A 22822-nucleotide genomic window follows, 5' to 3' on the forward strand; every position below is an offset into this window, starting at 1 on the left:
TTTTTTTTTTTTCCCCCTCCTATCTGTCTCACTATGTAGTTGAGACTGTCCTGGATCTTACTGTATAGCCCAGGCTGGTCTAGGACTCACAGAGATCCTCCTGCCTCAGCCTCCTAAGTGCTGGGATTACCAGCATGTGCCACCACACCCAGCTCCTATCTGTATTTTTCATGTTGTCACCAGACTCATTTCTCAGTAAATTGAACTTGAGATTCTCTTGGATCAAGGATACTTTCTTTTTATCTCACATTTATTAAATAGTTGTCCAAAACAACTAAGCTATTATCATCTGGTAGCATTAATGCTGACTGCTGATGAAGTAATTAAAAAGTGCTGATTTGATGGCAATTGAAGCAATTTTTTGTGTAAGGTGGTACATTTAATACTTCAGTCCAATAAACATGTGTTTCCAACTGCCAAATTCAGTAGCGTTCTCCACAAAATTGTTGAAACTTACATATTTTGGAACTTAGGATTTGAGATGACAAGGATTTCAATCCTACCAGTGACATTTATTACTCCTGTCATTTATAAGTCACTTAACAATTTTAATCTTCAGTTTTATATTTGTGTAGATTGATAGATTTTAGTTTTGTGAATTACTTAGTTTTCTCTCCAGTTTTAATCTGTCAGTAATTATAATTGTTGCTCCATTAGATTTCAGTATGTTCTTGACTCTTAATATGTTTATTTTAAATTACATTACAAAAGACAAACCTAATTTGTGCTTCTGATAACTAATAATTGGAAGTGCGTGCATGTGGCTCACGTATATGCTGCCCAATAGTTCATTGATTCTTCAGCATTTCCTTCAGCCAAACTTGTGATCTTAGGGAATCTTAGTTGCTAAGAGGGAAGGGTTGGGGATGTGATAGTTAAGAATGGAGAGGGCAAGAAATTTTTGTTTTTATAATTTCTTCTCTAAGGCAATGATAGATGCTGTGACTATAGCTAATCAAATACTGAGCCCCCAAGAGTAAAAATTAGTGTGGGAATAAGTGTCATGTGCTGAAAGTTTGCAAAATAAGTATTAGTATGATTCTGTGATATGAATGTATACCTTCTAAAGCATTTCTTCAAACACTTTATTTGGAAATTTTACTTTGTCTGCCAACAAATGGAATAATTATTTTTTCTTTTGATAATAGTGGGGATTGAACCATGGCCTTTGCACTGAGCTGCATCTTTTAGACACCTCCCTCAGACCTTTATTTTTTTCTTTTGGGATAGGATCTGGCTAAGTTCCTCAAGCTGGGCTTAAAAAATTGGTGATCCTCCTTTTTTAATATCCTACCAGTTCTGGGATTACAGGTGTACACCAACAGAATAAAATATTAAACTACAGTAAGATATGTGGAAATTGTTAAATAATCTGTAATTCTCTTCCATGTTTGCCAGTGTAGTTGTATTATAGTTTCAAATGAATTATGAAATGCAGAAACATTTATGAGGCACCCCAGTTTATAGTTTATTTTCCTGAAGTTATTGTCATGTTAAATTTACATATAGTTGTGATTTTGCATAAATTGCCTTTTTATCGCCCTAGTAATTTACATAAATAGCTTTTTTTTTTCATGCTACACAATGGAAATATGTGTGCCTTTTCCTCAGGTTGCCACAAACTTGATAAAAGTGAGGAATCAGTCACATAAGCTCAACATCAGTATTGTATAAAGCAAGTACTATGTAATAAGTCACAGTCCTTTTTTTTTCATTAAGTTCATTGGTACAAGAAAAAGTCACAGTCCTTTTGACTATAGAAGACATCACGAAGCAGGTTGTGAAGTTTGAGTAGGAATAAAGACAGAAATAAAGACGGGTTCAAAGAATGAGCCATGACAACTCATATGGTAAAAAGCAGAAGTAGAAAAGTGCAGTTTTTCTGGAAGTAATTTGTATCCAGACTAAAATAGATGTGAAAAGATTTACCTGTGTTGGATCACTGAAGTGTTTACTGTATCGGGCATGTTATTTGTGGGCAGAAAGAAGCTATGCTAGGAATTTCATCAAGAGATGACTATCATAAATCAGTAATAAATAATGTAGTTGATATCCACCTGTAGGAATTAAGAGACATTCAGAAATAGTTTGAGAATTTGTGAGTTAGATTAAAGTTTGTACTAGCTTGGGAGTTGCCTACTATTAAGCTGTGCTTAATGCTAAAATTATATAGAGAAGGATAAAAACAGGCTGAGGACAGTGTCCTTCTGCATCATCTTTATGTGAAGATTTAGAGGGAAAGGATCTAGTGAAGGATGCTATGAAGGAACCAGCAGAAGAAATGTCCTCAAATGTGTAGAGTGTGGGAAATGTCTGCTTGGCTAAATATATACAGGAGCATTGAGTGAAGCAAGGTCATGTGACTTTCTGACCAACGTTTTCATGGAAAATGCAGATAGAAAGATGGGTAGTATAAGATAGTCTGTCAGGTAAATAAAAGCAGCAATGTTGAACAGTTTTTAGATTCCATAAATTCCAGAAAATTTTGTAGAATTAAAGCCAGAAATCAGGAGGGAATAAAGAATAAGAAAGCATAGTTGATCAAGCCCATTCATTCCTGAGATAGAGACCAAGAAAGATTTATTTTGTGTTTCCAAGATGGGCAAGTAGCACTGATCAGAGAAGCTTTTGTATTTTAGAGAGAAGTCAGATTGATGAGTTATTAACTCTGCTGTACTTTATAAGACCTTGAAAGTAACATTTTCTGAAGGATATTGATAATTAAATGGCGGCTTTCATTGAAATGAGTGATTCTTGGAACTATATTCTTAAATTATATACTAGAATATTCATTATGCATTTTTAAAGATACTATCTTGTTCCTTTTTGTTTGTTTGTTTGTTTGTTTGTTTTGCTACCAGGGATAAAACTCAGGACCTTGCCGCTTGTGAGGCAGCCTCACCTGTGAGGCAGTGTCACCGCAGCACTGTGCCACTGAGCTAAATCCCTAGCTGATACTATCTTGTTCTTGACATTCCTGGAGGCTTTTATATATTCCATACATTGTTTTTGTTTGTTTTGTTTTGTTTTGGGTACCAGGGATCAAACTGGGCGGGGGGGGGGCATGTGCTTGCGAAGCAGGCGGCAGAACCACTGAGCTAATAATTTTCTCCTTTTCTAATACTTTTTCTCTTTCTCTGATGCTGTATATGAAAAATTTTTAAATAACATTTTAAATTATATATTGAAAATTTTATTCATATTTATTTCCTTGTTACTCAGCTTGATCCAAAGATTATCAGACCATTTATAGTAGAATGCCATCAAACTATTGCCAAACTTGATAATCAGAATATGAAAGCCATTAAAGGGCTTGAAGATCGTCTATATGCCCTGGACCAGATGATTGCCAGCTGTGGCCGGCTGGTGAACGAACAGAAAGAGCTCGCTCAGGTACTTATTTCTGACCTCTATCAGGAAAAAGAATTTGTACTTTGTCTATGTAAGTATTTTATGTGCTGTATCGATTTGATATGTATTGTTCTGTGTAATAAAAATAAAGGCATATTGTTGTAAGTGGATGAGTTTAGTCAAATAAAGTGACCCCAGTCTGCTATAGATCAAAGCTAAAATATAAAGCCATGAAGTGCTGCTCACATCTTGGGGAGATCAATATTCATTGCTGTGTTAAAATTAAAAATACAAAGGCAGTCATTGTACTATTAGACATTTGAGTACCTCCTGGTTCCTCCTCTAAACAGTAAAAAGTATGAGAAATAAAGGAGAAAGGTTTAAAGGAGAGAAGAAAAATAATTGACTCTTAAAGAATTTAAAAATACTTTATTCGTAATCACTTTTTTTTCCTCCCACCGTGACAAGTACTAATGCAAAACAGCTTGGAACCAAACAGTTGCATTTCATAATTGGATTCTAATTGGAAGTTTTCTAGTTTTACTCTCCTCTGCCAGTAATTTTCCTCTACGTATACTCTTTGAGGAGGCTGCATGAAAAGCATATCCCCCAATTAGCCTTTTTCCTGTATTTTTCAAAGTAAAAAATATCCTTCATGTAGTCTAGGCTGATGTAACTAGAATGTCCTTTAATGTTTCTTTTCAGTGACAGATTTGTCATTTGGAAATCTCTAAAATTTCTCTGATTTCTGGAAGATATTTTTGCTTGGTATAGAATATTTGGCTGTTAGTTGTGCACTATAGGTACTTTGCATTTGGTTTGATTTTTTTTGTTTGTTTGGTTGTTTGTTAGCATTTTGGCTATGATATGACAATGTGTGGCTTTTGTGTTGATCCTGCTTTGGTCGTGTGATGTTTGAATCTTGGCTTTATGAAAGTTCCCAAATTCTTTTGGCATTTACCTCACTTCTCCATTTCATTCATTGGTTCCAATTTCACATTTTAGGTAGACCTTAACCATATTCTTTTTAGATACTTAATTTTGACCTATTTAACAGTAGATGAGTAGATGTAGTTAACTATTAGCTTCTTATTTCTGTTGCTATTTTTTCAGCCTCACAATTTGTTTCTTTTTGTTTATATAGTTTGAAATTTTCTGTCAAAATATTCAGGCTTACATATTATCTCTTTAATCAGATTGAGCACACAGTAATTTTTAAAATTTCTGAGTTATTCCGTTACCTATATCTGTCTGTTGGTATTTTCTGTTGTTTCTTATAGTTTGTATTGCTGCAAATCCTACCTTTTCACATTCTTGATTACTTTTAGTAAGAAAAAAAAAAAACAAAGAATTAGTCAAGCCTATGATAGCCTAAGTGTTGGATTTCTCTTTAACGTTTCAAAGAATTTGTGTTTGCTTTTGACTGGGGCAGTCATAATCTTTAATCACTTTAACCGGGTCTCAGACATTTATATGATTAGAAGTTGGTTTGTTCCTTGGAATGACTTTAGGATGTAGCTTTAAGAGACACAAATCCAAAGTGTTCCATTGTCTTGGCCAGCTCTCGTCTCCAGTTTTTTAATTACTTAGTTCTACATGGAAGTAGGATGGTTGACTAGTACATAATAGTTTGATGACCACCTAAGGAATCAGAGGAAATACCTAAGATAAAACATTTTTAGTTTCCTTCCTGTTCTGCTTCCCTTGGAGCCTAAGCTCTGGATCATAACTAGTCCTTTTGCTTTCTTAGCTCTCCCATACCCACAGCCACAAACTACTCTTTCTCTGGACAGATCTTTGCATTTCTGATCTCTTGATGCTTCTCCAGGGTCATTCATTTTAGCCATCCATAAAATAAATCAAACATAATTTACTTAAGCATATTTTTTTCTATTTGTGTATTTTTTGTTTTGTTTTGTATTTGTTTGCGTGCTTGCTTGCTTGAGTCAGGAGCTTGCTATATAGTCCAGGCTGGGCTTGTCATTCTGTAGCCTAGGCTGGCCTTGAACTTGTGGTCCTCTTGCTTCAGCCTCCTGAGCGCTGGGATTGCAGGTTTGCACTACCATTTTTTTTTAATTACAGATATTATTTTAACATCCCAATACATCTGTCTTTACATGTATAATCTAGTATTTCTTTAAGCACAGTGCCTAATAATGGAATTGCTAGTCTTAAGCTGTATGTCCATTTTAAATATTAGTAATGTGCAATGATGCCTTTTATAAAAGCAAAATCTAAATCTATCAATACTCCCCAATAAATAGTAATTTCACCCTTTTCAGTGTTTCATATGTATTTCCTCTGAATTGTCATTTGCCACCCTATCTTAATGTTTTTCTAAAAATTTATCATATATAATCTATATATTTATATGAATTTATTATGTATAACTTATTATACCAGTTATATTTCTAATCTCTTTGTTTGTTTTATGTGTTGTCCTTTATGGTTTTTTGAGTTTGAAAAGTAAATATTTCTTGATTCTAGGAATTATGTTAGGAATACATCTGGTGAATTCAGAAAATTAGATTTTAACATCTTGTTTCAAAGAACAATTTGTTTCACAAAGATTTTTTCATAAGTGAATGTTTGTTGTTCATGGAATAAAATTAAATGTTTTTTGAAATACTTTTCCTCAAAGGGATTTTTAGCTAATCAGATGAGAGCTGAGAATTTGAAGGATGCATCTGTATTACCTGATTTGTGCCTGAGTCATGCAAACCAGTTGATGATTATGTTGCAAAACCATAGAAAATTATTGGATATTAAACAAAAGTGTACCACTGCCAAACAAGAACTAGCAAATAATCTACATGTCAGATTGAAGTAAGTGATTCCATTATATCTAGTTTAGAATCTTATAGTTGATGTTTATTTCTTCTCAGTGATGGAGTAATTTTCCATCGCTACTTTTATTCAACTACAACTTGAGGATTATTTTTATAGGTCATGTGCATTTTGATTTCCTTAGCTTACTTAAATTATTTTTAATGCATTTCTCTGACTGTTGAAAATAATGGATTTTATTCCATAGGTGGTGTTGCTTTGTGATGCTTCATGCTGATCAAGATGGAGAAAAATTGCAAGCTTTGCTCCGCCTTGTGATAGAGCTGTTAGAAAGAGTCAAAATTGTTGAAGCCCTTAGTACTGTTCCTCAGATGTATTGCTTAGCTGTTGTTGAGGTTGTAAGGAGAAAAATGTTCATTAAACACTACAGGGAGGTATGCAATTTCAATTCTGTTGTAATTATATGTGAACATTAATTGGTATATGTTATTAACATACATTTTTCTCTTCTAGTGGGCTGGTGCTTTAGTCAAAGATGGAAAGCGATTGTATGAAGCTGAAAAGTCTAAAAGGGAATCCTTTGGGAAAGTATTTAGTAAGTATTCTTCATTTATAAAACTTCATTTACTTTTTTTTAAAAAGTTTTTATTTCATATATGTAAATTATAGTATTTTTACTCATTTACTTGATATTAATTACATTGAGATATAGAAAACGGGTTTTTTTAAAGCTTACAAAGTCCATTCTTTTGTTACGTTTTAAATGTCATGCATTGTCAAACATTACTTTTTCAAAAATCTTAAGATTTTTTTTTTTTTTTTGGTCTCAATGAAAGATGTAAAATAACTATATTGTTAATTTCTTCATATAGGGAAGTCCTTTTTAAGAAATCGCCTATTTAGAGGACTGGACTCCTGGCCACCTTCCTTTTGTGTATGTATTTATTTTCTAATCATGACTAAGCTTGTATATTCTAGCCCCACGCCCCACCCCCCCAGTAATGGTATTTGTCAGGGAAAAACATCGTAATTTTTATTAAATCAATGACAAAATATTTTTGGCTTTAAAAGTCAGTAGATATGAAGCTGTGTGTGTGAGTGTTTGTGTGTGTGTGAGAGACAGACAGACAGACACAGACAAGGTGTCACTATGTAGTTCAGGCTGCCATGCCCAGTGCCATAAAGCCTTTGATCAGAACTCTTGACACACATGAAGATATCCCTTATTATGCTGTTAGGATTAGCAGGACGTCATATCCACCCCCTCCCCACCATCTGCTTTTCTTTATTTGGTTTTATTTTTTTGAGATAGAGCCTTGCTATGCAGTCCAGACTGGCCTAGAACTCACTCAGTCCTCCTGCCTCAGCCTCCAAAGTTCTGGAATTTTAGTCACGCACCACTGTACCCAATTTCCTACTTCTTTTCTAGGGGTCGCCCCCCTTTTCTCTCCTCCCGCCTTTCCTTTTCCCATTCTTTCTTCCTGTTTTCCTACTGCTTTCTGCTTTTGCTCCTTTGGCACTCCCACTCTGTAATGTCCTGACATTAAAATGGAAGATGTCTTAGTTATTTTACTCAAAATGGGACACATTACCCAACACTAACAAATTAAAGGAGAAGTTTGTTTTGGCTTACAGTTTGTAGAGTATTCAGTCCATATTCACTGGCTCCAAGGCAGGACAGTTTGGCAGAGAAGATAAGCACAGGAGGGTGTGGTGGTCAGGAAGGAGGGGGAAGAACGGAAGAGGAAGGGAGATAAATCTTTCCAGCAAACCCCCAGTGATCCTCCTCCTCCTACCAGGCTTCACCTCCCAACATCACATTAAGCTATAAACTCATCAGTGGACTAAGACACTGAGGAGTATCCTTCCCCCCAAATACAATCAACCCCCCAGAATCCCCACCATATGAGTGTATGAGGCTTTGTGGGGGGACATCTAGATATGAACCATAATGGAACTGATTAAACAGTGAAAAATTACTTTGGGGTATTTCTAAATCAGTGTTATCTGTGTTCATTAATTTTTGTAAAATGTGAAAGAAAATATGAATGATCAAAAAATTTAGATGATAGTGTTCTCCCACTATCTCCGCTCTCATGTCAGTTCCTTGGCTTTAAACATATTTCTCTATTGCAGGATTTCTTAGGGTTTTAAGTAAGTATAATTTTAATACCTGTGGGACCCCCCATGTTCATTTATCCCAGAACCCTTTTTTATGACGGGCATTTTGACATTTCTGTATCTTCTTGAGTAGTGATTAAAAGTTATTTTAAAATGTGCCATTCTTGGTGATAACTGTAAAGAAAGAATGATAGTTGTTTCCACTTTTTGTTCAAATTGATCCAAGAGTTTGTATTTTAGAAAATGTAGAGGAAATGTTATGGGAAGAGTAAGGCAGGAAATGTTACATGAACAAAATAGCACTACCATGATTCAACAGTAAGGCATGGTAATAGGAAGAGAAAGATGGCTAGAGAGGTCTTTCATGATCAGGGTATACATCAAGGAAAAATTTGTGAGTAGTATATGCAGCAGTGCAACAGATGTTTTCATTTAAAGTTGATGGGAATACTAGAATTCCCATAAAATGATGCTGAAAACAAAAGGAGTAACAGGTAACTGATCATGAACAGCTCATATCTCAGTTTGTTAAAGGTTCAAAAAATAATTTACCATGTCTGCTTTAAATGTTGTTTCTTTATAGTTGTATTCCCTCTTGTGTTTAGATCATTTGAAACAAGTTTGCCAATTTATGTTGAATTTAATTATAGTAAGAAACCATATATAATTAATCCTTTAGATTTTTTTGGTTAAGAAAACTTTTTTGATACAGACTCAGAAGCCTCGAAAGTTTGACTGTGAACTTCCGGATATTTCATTAAAAGATTTACAGTTTCTGCAATCATTTTGTCCTTCTGAAGTTCAGCCATTTCTCAGGTAAATGTCAGTATTTTTTAACCCAAGTTATAACCTTAAAATATTTTCATTTGTTTGGTGGTATGCAAAGGCAGATCAATACTCTTAGGAGATGCTGGGATAAAGAAATATTTTATGATAGATTTTATTCATTCATTCATTCATTTATTTTGGTGCCAGGGATCAAACTCAGGACCTTCCACTTTTGAGGTAAACAGCAGCACCACTGAGCTAAATCCTTATCCCTAGACTGGTTTCTTTTAAATGTGTTTTGTTTTGTTTCATGTTTAGAGGAATGTTGTCATGTAGTCCAGGGTGGCCTTAAATTTACTATGTAGCTCAACTGGGCCTCAAACACTGAGATTACAGGTGTGCATCACCATACTTGGCCTTACGCAGTATTCTTAATGTTTTGTAGTCATTCTGACTTGATGTATTATTGGGAGATTTCTAGCTTAGAACTTTAATAATTATGATTCAAGTTTCTTCAAAATTTCCTTTCATTGATTAGTAAAGTGATCATGCTTATTTAACAGTGAGATAATTTGTTTACATTTATCTCTCTTTTGGTTAAGAAACCAGACATCTAATTTGCTTTCATTCTCTTTCAGGGTTCCTTTACTTTGTGACTTTGAACCTCTACACCAGCATGTACTTGCCCTACATAACTTGGTAAAAGCAGCACAAAGTTTGGATGAAATGTCACAGACCATTACAGATCTCCTGAATGAACAAAAGGCAAGTGAAGTTCTTTCATTAGGATAGCAGCTTACATTGCTGCAGTTCTTTTAAGCCTTTCTCTCTGTGTTCTAGGCATCTGTGAGTCAAGCATCCCCTCAGTCGGCTTCTTCCCCACGGACAGAAAGTGCAGCAGGAATTACAACTACTACCTCACCGAGAACTCCCCCTCCACTCACTGTTCAGGGTCCCTTGTGTCCTGCAGTTTGTCCCTTAGAAGAATTATCTCCAGATAGCATTGATGCACATACATTTGATTTTGAAACTATACCCCATCCAAACATTGAACAAACTATTCACCAAGTTTCTTTAGACTTAGATTCATTAGCAGAAAGTCCTGAGTCAGATTTTATGTCTGCTGTGAATGAGTTTGTGATAGAAGAAAACTTATCATCTCCTAATCCTATAAGTGATCCCCAGAGTCCAGAAATGATGGTGGAATCACTCTATTCATCGGTTATCAATGCGATAGATAGTAGACGTATGCAAGATACAAATATATGTGGTAAAGAGGATTTTGGAGATCGTGCTTCTCTGAATGTCCAGTTGGAAAAATGTAGAGTTGTTGCCCAAGATTTTCATTTTAGTATACAAACCATTAAGGAAGATCTTTGCCATTTCAAAACATTTGTACAAAAAGAACAGTGTGACTTCTCAAATTCTTTAAAATGTACAGCAATAGAAATAAGAAATATTATTGAAAAAGTAAAATGTTCCCTGGAAATAACACTAAAAGAAAAGCATCAAAAAGAACTACAGTCTTTGAAAACTGAATATGAAGGTAAAGTCAATGCATTAATTAAGGAGAGTGAAGAAAATGAAAACAAAATTAAAAAATTGGAAGGAGACTTGGTATATCTTGAGGAAGTTTTACAAAATAAAGATAGTGAATTTGCTTTGGTTAAACATGAAAAAGAAGCTGTCATCTGCCTGCAGAATGAAAAGGATCAGAAATTGTTGGAAATGGAAAATATAATGCACACTCAAAATTGTGAAATAAACGAATTGAAACAGTCAAGAGAAGTTGTGTTAGAAGATTTAAAAAAGCTCCATGTTGAAAATGATGAGAAAATTGAGTTATTGAGGGCAGAACTTCAGTGCTTAGAGCAAAGCCACCTAAAAGAATTAGAAGACACATTGCACGTCAGGCACACACAGGAGTTTGACAAAGTTATGACAGACCACAAAATTTCTTTGGAGAAATTAAAACAGGAAAATCAACAAAGAATTGATCAACTACAAGACTCTCATGCCATAGCTATCCATGAAAAAGAACAGCAGCTGCAGGAATTAAAACTCAAGGTTTCTGATTTGTCAGACATGAGATGTAAGTTGGAGGTTGAGCTTGCACTGAAGGAAGCAGAAACTGATGAAATAAAAATGTTGCTGGAAGAAAGCAGAATGCAGCAGAAAGAAACATTAGAATGTCTTCTTGAAAAAGAAACAGAAAACTTGAGAACAGAGATAAGTCAGTTAAACCAGAAGATTCACAATAATAATGAAAATTATCAGGTGGGCTTAGCAGAGCTAAGAACTTTAATGACAATTGAAAAGGATCAATGCATTTCAGAGTTAATTAGTAGACACGAAGAAGAATCTGGCATACTTAAAGCTGAATTAGATAAAGTAACATCTTTGCATCACCAAGCATTTGAAATAGAAAAAAACCTAAAAGAACAAGTACTTGAACTGCAGAATAAATTGGATTCAGAATTGTGTGTTCTTGAAAAACAAAAAGATGAAAAAATCACCCAACAAGAAGAGAAATATGAAGTCATTATACAGAACCTTGAGAAAGACCAAGAGAGATTGGTTATGAGCCATGAACAAGAGAGAGAACAGTTAATTCAGAAGCTTAATTGTGAAAAAGATGAAGCTATTCAGACTGCCCTAAAAGAATTTAAATTGGAGAGAGAAGTTGTTGAGAAAGAGTTATTAGAAAAAATTAAACATCTTGAAAATCAAATAGCAAAAAGGTAAGAACTTTAGTCTGAATTATAAAATGAAAATGTTGATGATTCAGGTGTGTGCATGTAATCATAGTACTTTGATTTATTCATGTACTTTCGGTAAATGTAGCAGCCAGAACATTTTCATGAAGTAAATTTAAATAGTGTTTCTTGTAAATTAAAATGTTACACTATATAAATTCATTAGTTTCTTTTAAAAATTTGTGTTTTGATTTCCAGAGACATAACTTTTTCTGGAAATTTTAAAATGTTTTGAGGTACGGTACTTTTTCAGTTTTCAATTGATTTGATTCACACTAAATTCATTACTTGAAAATTATTTGCTTTTGTTCTCTTTATATTTTGTTTATATATATGTATGTATGTATTAAAAAGTATAAAAGTTTGCTCTGAGAATTGTTTAGCAAAAGCTAAATCATAGATAGGGAATATGTACAATTTTCTCATTATTATTACTTTATATACAGTTGCAGTTATTTTCTCTGTGATTGAAAAGATAATGTTTTTAAATTCCAGATTTGATACTGTGGTTGTGGGCTGAGGTTTTTGGTTTGCTTGTTTTTACATTTTTATCATTGTTACTGTCTTACTGTTAATCCCCTTAATCACAGAGGGTAGTCTTTTAGTATTTCTACCTTTAAAAATTTGTGACAGGATTTTGTAGCCCAATAAACATTTTCTAGAGCATCAGGTATCATTTATTCTATCATTAATTCTCAAAGTGAATATATTTGTAGGTGTATGTATGTTGTATATTTTAAGCCATTTCTTGCCTTACTGCTTCTAAATGGTCTCTGTCTGCTATGTAATACTTACATATTTGATATACAGGTAAAACTTTCCCTTCTGGTTTGAAAATAGCTCTTGTGTATTCTAGGAGGAGTTAGATTTAACAGATTTAGGACTTGCATGAATGTTTACCGAGTTGAGAGAACAGAGGTCAGTGGAGTCATTGCTAAGGAAAGCTTGACAGAGGACCAGAGCTGAACAGTAGTTAAAATGGTAAGAAACTAATGCAGTAGGGGAAAAGAGACCTCAGTATAGAACTGAGGTCAATTCTACATACAAGAAAAACTGCAGTTTGTAGCCCAACAGCAGGATAGAGTGTAGTAGATGGACATTTAATTCTCAGGAAACGTCTGGAATATGGGGAAGTCTGGCCTAAAAGGATTCTTGCTGAAGACAAGCCAGATTGATAAGATGTCAAGAGTATGGACTAAGGAATTTGATCATATTTTGAAAGCTATCAAAAATCAAGGGTGGGGAGTTCTCTCTAAAGTGCCTTACTAAGCCTCTTGCTACAATTGGGTAATGCAGGCCCAACAAGAACAGATGCCAAGGTCAAAGCATAGAGGCCTAGAAGAGCCTGATTAAAGTTTATTTGGAGAGAGTCTTTTATCAAGCTCTAAGTGAAATCAGGAAATTATACTGAAGCACTCCTCACAGCTGATGGTTCTTCCTGTCTCACTTTGGAACCTGCTACAACATTCAAGAATCTTCAAAGCACCAATGATCTAGCTTAATCTGCAGCACAAAATGAGTAATTCTCAGTTACTTTTCAGGAAGCTACCATGAGACTGCACCTGGCTACAACCACCTCTGGAGAATAAGTCTGGGCTAACTTCTACCTTCCAAACACCAAAAGGTGTTCTTTTCGTGGCAGACTTGAAGCCATACAGGGGATTCTTGGAAATGGAGACTCTGTATTGCAGTGTGTATGCAATCATGAGGGTGTGAGGGCATTACTTAGGGAACAGTACAGTACAGCACGGGTTACCCTGTCTTAAAGTCAGCATTTAGACATTTCTTTTTTCCTTATTGAACTTCTAAATAAAGAAATTTCAATGACATTTTTGTTTGATGTGATGCAAGTTATGCCTCTCATATCACCTCAGATATCCTTACCCACTCTTCAAAAGGCACAACCTAAACTGATGTCATTTCTAGGGTGAACTTGATGTTCATTTTGTATTCTTGTCTGTCACAATCTCTTAGATAACTACCATTATCATACTTTAATTTTGTTACCAAGTAGGGGAATAAAAGATGGTGATAAGGACAAAAATTGGGTTATATGTACAGCTTAATAGATTTTATTTCTGTGATTAGCCTTGTAACTCTAGCAGGTATTTGCAGCTTCCTTTCATTACCCATTTTATTTTTGACCTTAGCCAGTGCCCCATCTAATCTTAGTTTGTTACCTGATCTCCGTGGTTTAAATGTTTGTTAACAGACTGCCATCAATTTAGTTGCTGTAGTTTTCTATTCTTTTTTTTTTTTTTTTTTTTTTTTGTTTCACAATATGTCACTCTTTTTTGGTGGCAATGGGGTGTGGCCACTTTAATGAAAGTCAGTGCAAAATAAGGCTGTTCTTCAGTGGAGGGAATGAGATGTTTTAAAGAAATTTTTTATGTTAACTTTTTTTTTTTTTTTTTTTTTTTTTTTTTTTTTTTTGCAGTTCCATAGCCAGTGCCAAAAAACATCCCTTGGTATTCCATTAATATTTCTTCTTGCCCTCATTGTATAGAAGCAACCTATTTCTCGTTGATAATGAAGTTCAGTCATCAATGTGGGAGCTTTACACTTCTTTTTTCTCCCCCTGTTGGTTCAATAGCATAAGGAGCCCCAAGAGGCCAAATAGTAGTATAAGTTTCTTCTTTTTCAAGTAGGATCTTGTTTGTGTCTACTGGTTTAAGGAGTTTTTGTTTTGTGGAACTTAATCATCTTTCTAAGCCAGTATGGCCCAGAGTTATAATTTTTTACTTACAGTTTCTTGGAGTAATAGTGATTCCAATTTTTCATTTCTGTTTCTCCAATCTATCCAGATTGTGGGAGAGTTCGTATCACATAGTGTTTTCTGGTTCAGAGCATGTACTACATTTGGATATTACCCTTGCTGTGTGAAATGTCACACATCTGGTACTGTGAGTAGATTGGTTCACAATTTATTGGGCCAACTGTTTTCAGAGTTGGCATATGTGGCAAGACCAGTTAGTTCCATGGGTGTGAAGTCACGTATACACATCTTTTTCTAAAATTCCTTTGTTCCGAAGCAAGTCTTGTAAATACAGCAGTTTTTAAATTAAGGAATGGTGGTTTTGGAGGAAATATTGTGATCCAGGTAGATAACACCTGGCCTTATTAAGACAGATTATTCTTCCTTTCATAATGGTTGCAATCCAGGGCAACCCTGCCATCAGGGGCCTGCTAATGAAACACTGTAATATAGGGATCTCCGCGTCTGTTGCTTAATGTGTAGAATGATACGCTTCCTTCAGTGTTTTTTCAAGAGTCTTTGGAATAGAGATGGGTCTTACTGGGGCAAAGGTAAATGGTGTCCATTGAAACATTCATTTTGCCCTTGTGATTAGTAACAGTTGCCTTGCAGTGTGAATAATATCCTCAGAGGATTTTCAGGTCTTCACATTTTAACCTCATTTTGATCCATTCATATTCTTCCACAAATTTCTTGTTGCCAGATTTTAGTCTAGCTCCTTTCTTCACTGTACAGGCAAACATTTTACCCAGTTTGCAGGAATCATTGTAGGTCTATACCCATGGCCTTTCCCCTTTTAAATAACTTCAGGTATACTGCCTGATATATTGCCACTATGCCCCCGGGAAGATTTCCCTTCTTTGCTTCCATTCTTCAGGGCCAGCCGTCAGTGTGATGCTGATGCCTCCTCACCTGTGCTTTGAAAGAATGGCAGCATGTCATGCAGAATCATCAGGAACCAGGCCTGCCAACATTTATCCCTCGTAGTGAATGCCATAGTTACAGGCGCAGAAGACAAGCAGGAATGTGAAGCTTCGGTACCTTCATCGTGCCTTTAGGACCTGAAGTTGTATATGTAAAACCTGCTTGATAAAGGATTATTTCTATGCTTACTCATCTTGATGACTTGATGTGTTAAGATAAAGTATAATTTGTCCATATGTTCTGGACCACTGCACATTTTAAAATCTTACTGTATAGAGCTCCCTGAATTTTCATGGGCTTCACTGTCCACTCTGCCATGCATTTGTTTTGCTCAGGTAGTTTAGGTAGGTGCTGTTTACTATTTAGTAGGACCATGTAACATTTTTAATGAAAGTATTAGATCAGTATAATGTCCTGTGGAATATTCCAGCTAGATTTTTCACACTGAAGAATTACATTTTAGGGAAAGAGAATACTTCACTCAACATTAGCTTCAGTGATCTTCCAAGATAATCAAGTATAAGCAATGAAATTGCTCATTAGGGTCAGGCATTTTTGATGATGCCTAAATTGCTAAGAGAACTGTCATGCAAGATCAGCCTCTCAATATTTGAGGCCAGATTCAAGGGCGGGGGTGGGGGGAATCCTGCTAACTAGATTTTACCAGGACTGAAATGTAATCCCAAGATTAGATTGTGAAAGAATATTGCTACTTGTATAAGTAGAAGCAAACTGGTTTTATAATCTATACCAGAGATTGACAAACTGGATTCTGTGGGAACCCAGTTGTCACTTGCTTTGTAAGTAGAATAGCTGCTCCCTCAGGCATGGTTTCACTTCATCGCCTAGCATCATTGTGGCTCAATGAGCCTTCTCATGTTTCATCAAAAGGTCAGTAGTAGTTTGAAGGTACATCACCATACACCTAACTCATTTACCTCACTGCATCTCATGTAGACAGTATCATATCTCACCATCGCAAGAAAGGTGAGTACAGAACAGTTTGGTATTCAAAGAGCTCATTTACATAATCTGTACATTATAAATCTTACTATCGATCTAATAGCCTTTTTCTTACAGAAATTTGATACGTTTGAGAATTTTCATCAAAGAGTAAGGTATAAAACAAAAATCAGTAAAGCATACAAGGAGAAAATCCGCAGAGAAAAGGAAATTAGTATACATGGCAAAATAAGCTCAATTATTTTTAAAATGCTGGCTAAAATAGTGTCATTGTCCAACTGCTTGATCAGAAATATTGAAATTAACTGCCAGTCTGTGATCAAACTTGTATGTTATACTTTATTGGGTAATTATGTAGGTGCATACAACTGTTTTGGTGAACAATCTGCAATACTTTTGAAAGGAATCAAACACTGTAGGTCTGCTATCTGTGATACTGGCATTTATTGCTGTATCTCTCTTCCATCTCACAGCAGACAGAACTAACTCTAGATTAAATCAAGTCCAGTCTGTCCCATACCAGTTATTCAGGTATTACATAACAGGTAATGGCAAATGAAGACTAAAAAATGTCAATCCTAAAGCCAAGAAGTATGAGCATGCATCAGAAAAAGGACAGTAATGACACTTAGGAACTAAGAGTCAATTATCAGGAAGGAAGATGGGGCTAAATTAACACATCCAAGATCAGATTAGATCACATTAGAACTTTTAGTATTCAGGTTATAGACATATACTTTAATGATTTATCTAGAGAAGACAAGAGCTTTAAATCCTATTATGTTTGATAGTTCCACCTATAGAGTTTTAAAGAAAGTACGCTCCTTTGAAATGGATAGCAAAATGTATAAATAATTATAATAATCACCAAGCTTTTGAGTTACTTTGTCAATAGATCAACCTATAAACTTATCACACTTGAGGAAAAACTTTGATTTAGTCTGCTGGAATCTACATTCTCAGTAACCGACAGGTTGATTAGATTATGATGAGGCTGACAAAAAGCTTTAAAAGTGTCGAGACTTCAAATTTGGTCTAATAGCCTTTAATCAACCCATTCTATTAAAAGTTTGAGAAACATTTTTCTGAGACTCCATTGCCATTTTGGCTCTGCTGCCTATAATGGAGCCATGTCAATTGTGTGTCTGGTGTTTTTGTACCACTGACTGGTTTCTGCCACCAAAATCCTGTCATTCCCATCAAATTAATTGGATTTCAGGGCTCTCAGATACCTCTACTCTCCCTGTCCTGCAGAGTACCACCATTTCTCAAAGTTCAGTGAAGAGAATATCCTGAGACTGGAACTTTTTTATATATATTTGTAAATCTCTGAAGTTTGATTCATAGGTTCTCTTGGACGCTTCCACATTCTTTGTTACAGTATCTTGATTGTTATGTATGTGAAAAAAATCAAGTCTTTACAATGATGTGACATTAGAAAAATAGTCTCTACATTTAATTCTGGATATTCTATTATTAGAACTCTTAAGTAGTAATTTCTTGAACTTTCATAGTGGAACATAAAATTTTCAGTTGATTTTTTTTCATAATCTCTTCATTAACATTCTGAATGAACAAGTAATGCTCATAGGAGGACACATAGTCTAATTTCTCCTAGCCCTGCCATTGCTTCATTGGTTGTACATATGTCAGAAGGAACCCTAGTGACCAACCACCAGGAAAAAAACATTTGCATGGCACAGTTTAAGAATAGTAACTGTGTAATGTCAAAGACTTCCCACAAATCACAAAGAAGGCACATAATACTGAAAAATTGTAGAAGGTGTGAACAGACAGATCAAAGAATAAATACAAATGACCAGTTATGTGAGTAATTGTCCAGTGTTCTTGGAATTAAGGAAATGTCAACTTAAAATATTTTTTCCTGTTGGAGAATATTAATAGTTTACAGTGTTCTTGAGAATATTAGGGGAAAGGGCTTCCTCACATACTTATATGCAAAGAAATGGGCATAGAATGTATCCGTACTACACAGCTCATCACGTACTTTAAGAAAATATGAAACTGGGTGAGTATTGATGGGAACATTTTATTTTGTAATTTGAAAAAGTAAATTGTTACTAGGCCCAAATTTATATGTGATCAAATTGTTTACTACAACAGATACATTGCCTTTAATCTAGCACTCCCAAATGGTCCCCTTTGCTTCAAACACAAATGCCATCATTCTTGCCACTTAATCTCTAGCAGTTCTGGAAGTCCTTTTTTTGCTTCTTTCCAAGAATGGTAAAAAATAAGATGAATCCTACTGTCCAGTACTACCCAACAGAAAGGCAAGCTTGTAAAAAGCATCATGGTTTGTGCTCACCCACTTCACTCAGTCTGCGACCTCTGGCTCCTCCCCAAAATCAAAGTAACCATGAAAAAAAATGTTTTGAATGATACTGGACATTGAGGTATCCCCAACAGTAATTAAAGACACAAAAGTCTTTTGAAGTACTGCTTAACATAGTGGTAGGAATGATGAGATAAGTGAGTGAAAGTATGAGGAGGGATATTAATGGAAATGTGTCTCTTACCATAATGAAGTTTTTTTAAAAAATTGAACCATTCATTATATTTTTTGTTATATAGTACCTCATAGTGTTAGAGTTCAGATATTCAGTCTAATTTAAATTCAGTGTTCATTTTCTACTTGTGTTATTGAAATATTATTGTATTAGAAATGTTCACATAGAGTAAAAAGTCTTCGCTTGACCTAATTAACAGTGTCTCCTTCCTTGAATTGTAATTTAATGTCTCTAGAGTATTCCTGTATAGGACAAGATTATGTGGATTTCAGGTTGGGGGAGGTATGAGCAAATTTTGTTAATATTTCTTAGATTTCTGGGGTAGTTTTGTTGCATCATTTTTTTAAAGCTTCATGCTCTCCCTACATTCAAAATACAGTTCCTTGCTTCGACAAAACTAAGCAATGGGGCTAGAGAAAAAAACCTGTTTTAACTGTTACTGTTTCATTGGTTGGGTTAATTCCTCCTGATGCAAAGGTGATGTCTGATCCTAGCATAATATGTAACTGACCGTCATTTGAACTATTTTCTAATGGGAGCTTCAAATTATGTAGTATATACTATATAGTATATACTCTTAGCCGTGTTGATAGAAACCTTTTTAGTCATAAAGGTAGTGAATTCACACAGATACCTTTTTCATTGTATTAGGTTTGTAGAAGATAAACAGCCTGAATAGGATATTGATATATTTATGATTGCATCTGTAATTTTTGAGAAAAAATATAATGCTGTATTCAATTTTTAAGTCCTGTCATTGAATCTACCAGAGAAGATTCTTCAAGCTTAGTTGCTGAGCTTCAAGAAAAGCTTCAGGAAGAAAAAGCTAAGTTTCTGGAACAACTTGAAGAGCAAGAGAAGAGAAAAAATGAAGAAATGCAAAATGTTCGAACATCTTTGATTGCTGAACAACAGGCACGTGCTAATTCCTTTGTGTAGCTGAACACTTCAAGTATAAAATACAGATGTCTAATTGAAGGGTTTTATTTTTATTTATTTATTTTTTTGTGACAGGGTATATATCTCAGGTTGGCCTGGAATTTGGCAGCAATACTCCTTCCTGCCTTAGCCTCCTAAGTACTGAAATTATAGGAATGTGCCACCAGGCCTTGAGTTCTTAGTATTTTACAACTTCTTGTAGTATATATAAAAAGTGAGATTGTGAGAGATAGACTTCTAAAGTATCTTCCAGTTTGCAATAGTAATATATTGAATGGTAATAGAACCTTGCTCTGTATTTGTGGCTTGAATTTGGCTTAGTAGTTCTTAAGTAGTACTTTTTAAAATGTGTATTATAAATTATAATAATTTCATATCCCAGAAATAGCACAGTACATAAAAATGATGTTCTATTACAGATATTGTCTATTTTGTTGTGTATAAATAATATAGAAATGGCTTCACATAAAGCCATATTTTAAATGTTCATTTTTTGAGGGTTGTACTAGAATGCTTACTGACCAGAAGTTAATAGTTAATGAATTTCATTTTTATCTAAAAATGTCAAATTATTTTCTTGTTAAATCTCCATATTACAGCAGCATTATTGCCATTATTCACTGATTAAAAAACTAAAGATCTCTTAAAACTTTGCAGTGCAGTCAGAAATAGTGGCACAGTGTTTTGATCTCAGCGCTGGAGTATGAGGCAGAGGATTAGGAATTTGAGGCCAGCATGGAATTTAAAAAATAAAACATTGGAAAAAATTTTAATGGGAAACACTAGCCAGATGGATTTAAGTTAGATAATGCTATCATTCATCTATTTTATATATAATTTTATATAAGATTTTCTAAATGAAGTCTTATAGCCAAAATTTTTAACAAATAGTTTTCTTTTTAAGAGCAATTCAGTAGTTGGATCATTGTTGGCTTTCTCACAAGCCGCATGCAGATAGCTAGATATATGAACTTCTTAGTAAGAAAGTGTACAAAAGTTGGTTCAAGTCTAAACAATAAAGAAGCCCAGTGGCCATTGTAAATACCCAAGTAAGAGAGACAGAATAGAGCTAGCTTTCAGATATTAATGTGGTAGTTGAGACTTAGCTAAACACAGAAAGAGTACTCAAAAAGTGATGTAAGCAGTCTTTAAATTGTTGAATTTTTTTTTTTTTTGGTCTTTTTTTCTCATTTTTCTTTTTTGGTACCAGGAATTGAACCCAGGGCCTCGTGCTTGCCAGGCAAGCACTGTGCCACTGAACTACTTTCCCGGCCCTAAATTGTTGATGATTTACTTTTTTCCTTAAAAATCTCAAAAGATATTGTGAATCACACTGTCTTCTCCACTTATAAATATACCAGAGAAAAGAATATTTTCAGGTTTATCTTACTAACTTTAGCTACTATGTTGATAATTTAAATAGTTACTATTCTGTTTCAGACCAATTTTAATACTGTTTTAACAAGAGAGAAAATGAGAAAAGAAAACATAATAAATGATCTTAGTGATAAGTTGAAGAGTACAATGCAACAACAAGAGCGGGATAAAGGTTAGTACTTTTTTGTAATATCTTGAAATTCTTTTAAAATAAAAAATATATGTGAAAGTTTTCTTCATTGCTTATTTCATTTGAACCCCTCCCCCCCAGACTTGATAGAATCACTTTCTGAAGATAGAGCTCGTTTGCTTGAGGAAAAGAAAAAGCTTGAAGAGGAAGTCAGTAAGTTGCGTAGCAGCACTTTTGTTCCTTCACCATATGTAGCTGCAGCCCCAGAACTTTATGGAGCATGTGCACCTGGATCCCCAGGTGAAGCAGATCGATCAACCTTGGAGACAGCAGATGAAGGAAGAGTGGATTCAGCAATGGAGACAAGCATGATGTCTGTCCAGTAAGTATGTCTTCAAATATGTTACTTAAGAATTTTTAAATTAGTAGTGAGTGACATTCTGTGAATTATAAAACTGAAGAAAGGAAATATTTTTTAACTACTGATTTTCCATAGCCCATATAAAGTGTAATTCAAAAAGGCAAGGCATAAATATGTGAAGAGAATATAGTAATTAGAAAACATAAAATGACAAGAATAATACCAGCTGTATGGAAAATTATCAAAACAAAACACTAGCAAGACATGCTTTTAATTCCAGCTTCTCAGGATCATTATAAATTTGAGGCCAGCCCAGGCAACTGAGCAAGATTTGTCTCAAAATAATGAATGAGTTTATGAATGAATAAATAAGGGCTGGGGATGTAACTCCGTGGTAGAGTGCCCATGGGTTCAGCCCCTAGGACCACAAAACAAAAACCATTTGAGAAAAAAAAATACATCCAACTACATTCTGTATGTAGGAGAGTCAGGTAAAACAAAATGGTTCAAAAAGACAAATATAATGTGACAGGAAAAGGTAAATGAGGCAAGTAATAAAAAATAGTAAGCAGCTCAAAAGCAAAAGGCTTTAAAAAGATAAGGAAATTTCATTGAGAGAGAATGTTTCACCAAATAGTTGTTAACTTATAGGTGATTTAAAATGTGACTTTGACCAACTTTTCTGAGTCAAAAATTCATTAAAAGTAGAATCTGAATTTTCAAGACCCACTGTTACTATAGTACTCTTCACTCACAACAAAAGTAAGCAATAAAAATCCCATTTTATCGAGTATAACAATTAAGAAAAATGTGTATATGTCAAATCACAAAGGAAGCCTCAAAATTCAAGACACTAATATTAACAGAAATAGTCTTTATGTCTGGAAATTCAAAGAAGTATTTATATGGGTACAGATATGTAGATATTGAGGCTTATACATAGAATTTATTGATAGATGGATAAAAATTGATATATTCAGAACTAAACAAAAATATGAAAATCATAATTAGGGGCTGAGGATTTAGCTCAGTGGTTCCACTGCCTGCTGGCAGGTGTAA

At 34.6% G+C, this 22822-nt stretch overlaps 1 protein-coding gene across 3 annotated transcripts in view; it reads left to right on the forward strand.

Moving 5' to 3' along the window:
* Positions 1-22822, forward strand: part of Rb1cc1 (RB1 inducible coiled-coil 1) — a 53986-nt gene that overhangs the window by 20426 nt on the left and 10738 nt on the right. For 2 of the 3 annotated variants that reach the window (XM_010605534.3, XM_010605536.3), the window contains exons 8-18: positions 3223-3393; positions 5993-6177; positions 6386-6572; positions 6652-6733; positions 7011-7072; positions 8972-9075; positions 9666-9792; positions 9868-11768; positions 19706-19871; positions 21336-21444; positions 21544-21784. In XM_010605534.3, the coding sequence (XP_010603836.1) occupies positions 3223-3393; positions 5993-6177; positions 6386-6572; positions 6652-6733; positions 7011-7072; positions 8972-9075; positions 9666-9792; positions 9868-11768; positions 19706-19871; positions 21336-21444; positions 21544-21784 (3335 nt within the window). The remainder of the gene's footprint in view (positions 1-3222; positions 3394-5992; positions 6178-6385; positions 6573-6651; positions 6734-7010; positions 7073-8971; positions 9076-9665; positions 9793-9867; positions 11769-19705; positions 19872-21335; positions 21445-21543; positions 21785-22822) is intronic. The other variant, XM_010605537.3, reaches the window with a different exon arrangement.

This window comes from Fukomys damarensis, unplaced genomic scaffold (assembly GCF_012274545.1).
Source record: "Fukomys damarensis isolate Sample0158 unplaced genomic scaffold, DMR_v1.0_HiC HiC_scaffold_5, whole genome shotgun sequence".
NCBI lineage: Eukaryota > Metazoa > Chordata > Mammalia > Rodentia > Bathyergidae > Fukomys > Fukomys damarensis.